Source organism: Humulus lupulus, chromosome 2 (genome assembly GCF_963169125.1).
Source record: "Humulus lupulus chromosome 2, drHumLupu1.1, whole genome shotgun sequence".
Taxonomy (NCBI): Eukaryota; Viridiplantae; Streptophyta; class Magnoliopsida; order Rosales; family Cannabaceae; genus Humulus; species Humulus lupulus.
Window position 1 is genome coordinate 256,601,616 of NC_084794.1, and position 7,434 is coordinate 256,609,049.

Here is a 7,434-nt window from a genome sequence, read left to right on the forward strand (position 1 = left end):
AGTCAGGCAAGACAAAATCAGGCATTATTTGTGGCGAATAAAGAGGTCTATTTGTGGCGAATTACTTTAATTCTCGCCGCAAATAAGGGTCAATTACGACAAAATTAAAAATTATTTGCGATGGATTTATTGATATTTGTAGCAGTTTGTTCGCCACAAATAATGAGGTTATTTGCGGCGAACCTTTTTTCGCCGCAAATAATGGTATTTACGACGACTTATTTGCGACGAAGTATTTTCGTCGAATTATGGGGGTATTTGCGGCAAAATTGATCGCTGCAAAAATCCTAATTTCTTGTATTGAGTTTTTCAATAGGATTAAGTTATCCAAAATTAGAGGAATTAAATTGTTGGATTAATTTTTTTCAATACCCTCTAATTTGATAAAAATATTAGATTATAAAAATGATCCAATTTTATCCAATCTAATTCCACTATTTAAAAGAGGCCATATAATATTGTTAATGACTAAAAATAGTACTCACCATATCTAATGTATTTAATCCCTAGCAGACAAAATCTTCTACCAAGGATACGATTTGGGGTTCTCAAGATCCAAACCAATCCAATTATAATTAGATTTGATTGAATTTGAAAAGCTAGATGTTAGTTAGATTGGATCGATTGGCGGATGAGAATAAAAATCCATTTAGGAACCGATCCGATCCAATTACAATTAAAATATATATTTATATATTATATAAATATATTTAATTGGATTGTTGTTTTTGGATGTTATGTTAGCACTTTGTAAATGTTGTTTTGTGTTCATGTTATGTTACTTTCTAAGTGCTTTAGTTATTGATTTTGAGACATTAGTTTTAAATTTGAATGGTTGTTGTAAACTTAATATTTCAACGAGTTAATGTGGTAATTGTAAGGATTTAATCATGTATTATTACTAAATAGTGTTTAGTTTTTTGTATGATTTGTTTTGTATATTTTTTTTATTTGTTAATTTTTTAATATTAAAATTTTGGTTGAAAGATAAAATAATACAATTTAATTAGATTTGATTTTGAGGCCAAATTGAATTTAAATAGATGATGATTTCTAATATCCAATATTTGATTAAAATAAATTAGTTAGATTAAAAAAATTACATGAGATCAGTTGATGACCCGTAGATACGAAAATGTTATGCGCTCAAATTGATGGATCTTTATATTAACCAAACATTTGTCAAAGAAAAGGTCTCTCAATAGTCAAAACTACATTGATCGTTTGTGGGGGCACCACTATTTGAGGATGAAGTGGACCATGAATTTTCTAATAAAACAAAAACCATATAGATCGATAATATACATAGAAGCTTTTGATTGGTTACTATCCATAATCCATTAATAAGTAATAATAATTATAATGATGTCACATTAACTTGGCATAGCAAGTCACCAATAGGTAAATATTTTTTTTTCTACATTAGTTTCGATTTTTTTTTTGCCATAATTAATATTGTTTCCAATCAATTAGAGACACTAGTTATATTTAAAAATTGACATATATTTGAAAAATAAAAATTTGACAATATTATATTTTCATAATAATTACAATCTTTTCATAACTCTTCTAAAATTTGAAAAAATTAAAATTTATTTTTAAAAATATTAATTAATAATTATAAATATAGATAATTAATCTTAATTTAATGATTAATATTAAAATAATTATCCATGTAGTAAGAAGACTCATGTATATATCAAATGTTACACTTCTACACGAAGCAATAACATGTGTCTAATCTATTGTATATAGTTATAGGTTTGTGGACATAATATCCAATTCTATAGTTTGAGATTTCTTTCAGCAAACAAATTAATATATACTATTGGTCAATTACTATACCTGTAGTTTTTCTTATAAATTTGAAATATTAATCTAAAAAATTTGTACCAATTTATCTCCAAACTACTTAATTTTAAATTTATATATCATTTAAAATCTTGAAGAAGAAAACTCATAGAAATTATTTTGAAAAAGAATATCTAATTAATTTCTTTTAGTTTGCTTTATTTTTATTGTTTTTAGTATAATATTCTTTATTTTAATTCATAAATCCAGAGTATGTGCACTGGAGAGAATATGCTAATAAATAAAAGCTGCAAATACCAATATTCTATCCAAAAAAAAAGTTTACTGTTCGCTGTTATCAATGTTAAGACAAACAACCCTGACTTTTTGCAAAGAGTTTCCATATACCCCATCACTTTGGCCCTTTTATCAATTTACCCCATTATTTACAAAAGTAAATATTATTTTCCCCATTTCTTACTTTTGTTCACAAATTTCCCCATTTCTTACTTTTGTTCACAAAAAAAATAATGGTTTCTCATTTTATTCTTTCTAATAATTACATAAATAACTATGTATATAAATTACTCTTTACTTGTATTATTATCCTTAAAAAACTACCAATCCAATTTTATTTTTCTTAGCTATATATTTTATAAAATAATATATTATAAGTATATATATTATATTTTTCTTCTAAATTAGTATATATATTATATTATAAAAATATTAATGGTTACTAGTCATAGATAGTTACTTTAATATTAACCATTGAATTAAGATCAATTGTCCATATTTATAGTTGTTAATTAATATTTCTAAAAATAAATTTTAATTTTTTTAAATTTTTAGAAGGGTTATCTCATGAAAAATATGTATTTATTATAAAAATATAATATTTTAAACTTTTCATTTTTCAAATGCATATCGATATGACTAGCATCTCTCATTGGTTAGAAACAACATTAATTATGACAAAAAAAAAAACTAAATTCAAAATTAATGTAGAAAAAAATAATTACATATTGATGACTTGCTATACCAAGTCACTATGTTGCTACATCATCATAATTGTTAGTATCCATCTATAGGTGGTGACCATTGAGAAGTCTACCACATGTATTAATCAGTTTATATTATGTATATTAGTTAAAAAAAATACTCATCCATGTTAAAATAATAAATTTATATAAAATAATAAACTCACTAACATATATTTATAGAATAAAAAATTAATATATATTAATTTATATTTTTAATCAAAAAGTACATATTATATATTAGTGAGTTTATTAATTTAACATGTGTGAGTATTTTTTTTAATTAATGTATATAAACTCATTAATATATATATGTTTATATATTAATTGAACGGAAAAAAATATATATGTTTATAATATATAATAATTTATAAAAATATTTTTTTTTCTAACAATATAAAATATATGTTTTTATATATGTAGCTAAGCAAAAATGAAAAAAAAATAAAAAGTTAGATTGGTAGTTTTTTATTTAATAATGATACAAATAAAGAGTAAAATATTATATATAAATATGAAAAAATATATATTTATAATTATTTTTTTAATTATTAATAAAACGAAATGGGAAAATTTTGTTTGTTTTTTGACAAAAATGAAAAATGGGGCAAAGGATATTAACTTTTGTAAATAATGGCCCAAATGGACAAGAGTGTAAAAGAGAGAGCGTATAGGAGACCTCTCTCCAAAAGAAAGATTGTTTGTCCTTAATTTTAATATAAACATATTACTTAATTAATGGTGGAGCTTTTGAATATCTTAGTGTCATTGTCTGAGTAAAGCGGGGACAACCCAGATGCACTAGGCCACGTGATCCATAAGAGCATCTTCACTGCTGGCACTGTGGGCTAGAGGCTAATTTTGGGAAAAATACAAAATTTAATATTTTATTTAATTAATATAACTTTAATTAAAAAAACAAATCAACATTATTAATAATGATCAATGTGAAATAAAATTGAATATATATTATTTTGTTGATTTGAGACCCAATTTAACATAAACATCGCTTTTAGCAAAGACCAAAGAGCCATGTTTGTTATAAACTACTCGATAAACAAAATATATATCTCTATTATTTTCTTTTTTATGAATTAAGATATATGCAAGTTTCCTTATTTTGATCTTATGGAAACTATAAAATATGTTTTCTCCCTCGAAATTAACGTCATAATAATTCAAAGATAGTCAACATATAGAACTTTTGACCATTTCAATAATTATTCATGTTAGATCGAGCCGCCCCCTAAATGGACTTTTAGCGAGACTCAAGTCCAACACTCTCATATTTGCACATCTCAATATATTCTTATAAATGCCAAAGCCTTCGTCATCCTTCTTCACCAAATAATTAATTCATATCATCAAACAATGTCTTCGAACTCTTTCCACCACCTTCTCTTTTGCTCTCTTCTCCTACTAATTATCTCTCCCTCCATATCCCAAACTATATCGTTCCGACCCAAAGCTCTTGTTCTCCAAGTCACCAAAGACTCAGCCACTCACCAATACTACACCCACATCACCCAAAGAACTCCACCAGTTCAGGTCAAAGTAGCCATTGATCTCGGCGGTGAATTCCTTTGGGTGGATTGTGAAAAAGGCTTTAACTCGTCCACCAAAAAGCCCGTCCCATGCCGATCAGCTCAATGCAACCTTGCCAAGTCCAAGGCTTGCTCTACAAACGGTAACCCATCAGAAGATGTATGCGGTGAGTTTCCTCATAACCCTTTTATTAGCACTAGCACCAGTGGCGATCTCTCTCAAGACATCATCTATATCCAATCTACCAACGGATCCCGCCCTGGAAAAGTAGTTTCCGTACCCAAGTTTATCTTCACTTGTGCTCCTACATTCCTCTTAAAAGGCCTCACGAGTGGCGCCGTCGGTGTTGCCGGCCTTGGAAGGAACAAGATCGCTCTTCCTTCTTTGTTCTCCGCTGCTTTCAGTTTTCCAAAGAAGATGGCCGTTTGCTTGTCGTCCACAAACGGAGTCGTTTTCTTTGGCAACGGACCATATGAGTTGTCTTCTGGAATTGACGTTTCCAAGTCTTTAACATATACTCCACTCATCCTCAACCCTGTAAATCTCATTGGTGGTTTCCAAGGCGAGTCATCATCCGAGTACTTCATCGGAGTGAAATCGATCAAGGTTGACGGAAAGCCAGTGTCGGTGAATAGCTCATTGCTATCCTTTGACGTAGATGGCAATGGCGGAACAAAGATCAGCACCGTTGACCCATACACAACATTGGAAACTTCCATATACAATACTGTAGTAAATGCCTTTGTTAATGCGCTTGCTGTCCGTAACGTGCACAAAGTTGCAGCAGTGGCGCCCTTCAGCGCATGTTTTAACGCCAAGGATATCGGCCTCAGCCGAGCTGGGCCCATTGTACCTCCGATTGAGTTTGTGTTGCAGAGTGAGAAAGTTGTGTGGAGAGTTACTGGTGCCAACTCGATGGTTAGGGTCAGCAATGAGGTGTTGTGCCTTGGATTCGTTGACGGTGGTCCACTTCACTTCGTTGACTGGGGTATTAAGTTTACCCCAACTGCTATTGTGATCGGAGGGCGTCAAATTGAGGACAATCTTCTTCAGTTTGATTTGGCTACCTCCAGACTTGGTTTCAGCTCCTCCCTTCTGTCTAGACAGTTATCTTGCTCCAACTTTAAATTCAACAGATCCACCGTTGATTAGAAGAGACTGGCCACATATACTATAGTTTGTTTTTTTGTGATAAAATAACTTGTCCATTTACTGTAACTCTAACTGATGGCTGATCACCTCTTCAGACTGATACTTTTGTATCTCTGTATCATTAAATGGTTATAGTTTCTTTATAATTGTTATAATAAAATTGTTCGAGTGAGATTTGTATTTTATTATTCAAGAACTGGAGGAGATGAAAGTTGGTAGAGCTTGGTTTCTAATATAACATTTCTGATATAAACAACAATAAAAGCACAACTAATAAATGATCTCAGGAACCACTTATATATGTATACATGTGTGTAATTTTTTGTTGAAGGGTTCTACATGTGTATCCTAGAAGGTGTAGAATTCATATTAATTTCTTAATAAGAAAACTTCACACAAGTAATATTTTATCTCAAGTAAAAGGATCATATTTCTACACTCGTTAATTGTCATATGATGTTTATAAGGAAATAAATTAAAAACAAAATCTTTGTATGCATTCCCTTGGCGACAATATAATTAAGAGAATGAGATTAAAGTGAACTTCCCTCTTATTCTTGGCCAAAGAGATTCTCTAACCCTTTTTTAAAAGGTTCTTTTCTTTACCATTTTTTTTATTTGAATGCATGTCCAATTTTGGCTAAATAAAAAGATATTCATATGCTAAATTATATGGAATATGTAGCTTTGATTTTATGAGTAGATAAATTATACAATAACAATTAATGATTGATTTTAGATTGTTTTCATGAATAGTTTTAGAGGAGTGTGATTATATATGATTTTTTTTTTTGTGATGTTCATTTTAGTTATAACGAATCTGCAAGGTTTCAAGAAATTTCAAATAATTTAAAGTGCTAAAAATAAAGTTCAAATAGATATTTTTATACGCTTGTAAAAAAAAATAAGCATGAGCGCAATAAGTTGTTTGAACTTTGTTTTTGACACTATAAATTATTTAGAATTTCTTGAAGACTTGCAAGAAGTTCGCTATAAATATAATGAATATTGTCATGAATTTTTTTTTGGGTAAAAATGCCCACACATACCCATGTAAGGAGTATGCTATACCGATAAAATAAAAAAGAATACTCACAACGTAACATCCCCTAAATTAATGTAGAGGTGTAGGTAACTTTTGGGAGCTTCTTAGGTAATACATTATTATTGCCCCATATTGTAGGAGTGTTTTCTATTTTCGGCACTCGAAGAAATTATAGGCATCTCGCCAATTTTTGAGAAATTTTGAATAATTACGGTACCGAAATCAGAGTTCAAAGAGTCTATTTTCCACTCATATAAAAAAATCAAGCACGAGTGCAACTAACTATTTGAACTCTGATTTCGACATTGTAAATTATTATGAATTTTTTGAAATCCGGCAGGGTGTCTATTATAACTATAAAGTACGCTATCATATAAAAATGGGTTATAATTTCTCCATGTTTTGAAAATAAAAAATCCCTTATGGTAGGGGCAAAAGTGATGCCCTACTTAAGAAAATTGTGGTAATTATGATAGTTTGGTGCCATATATATATAGGGTTTCATGGATGCAGGCCCTAAAAATGCTACTACTGTAGTGTTGTTTTTCTGGTTTAGGCACTTGGAAAAATTATAACTCTATCAAAAAAATTTTATATATAACGACATACATTATAGTTATAATGATGCAGCGAGTTGGATAGTTGAGCAAACTTCATGCCAAATCCATGGCAAACAAGGGGGAAACCCCAAAATATGAGACTCTCAAAACTCTATTCAAAATATAACTCTCCAAAAGTTCCCTTGCAATAAAATAAGTGGGGTATTTATAGAACCCTCGCATAGATGACATCATAATAACAATAATAAAATAAAATACATAAAAAAATAACTAATAAATTAGACTATTCTAGAATAAAGAC

At 29.3% G+C, this 7,434-nt stretch overlaps 1 protein-coding gene across 1 annotated transcript; it reads left to right on the plus strand.

Moving 5' to 3' along the window:
• Positions 1 to 4,165: 4,165 nt before the first annotated feature.
• On the plus strand, positions 4,166 to 5,713 carry LOC133819256 (probable aspartic proteinase GIP2). The gene has a single exon (XM_062252457.1). The coding sequence runs from the start codon at positions 4,203 to 4,205 to the stop codon at positions 5,526 to 5,528; it is 1,326 nt and encodes a 441-aa protein (XP_062108441.1). The 5' UTR covers positions 4,166 to 4,202; the 3' UTR covers positions 5,529 to 5,713.
• Positions 5,714 to 7,434: the final 1,721 nt, after the last annotated feature.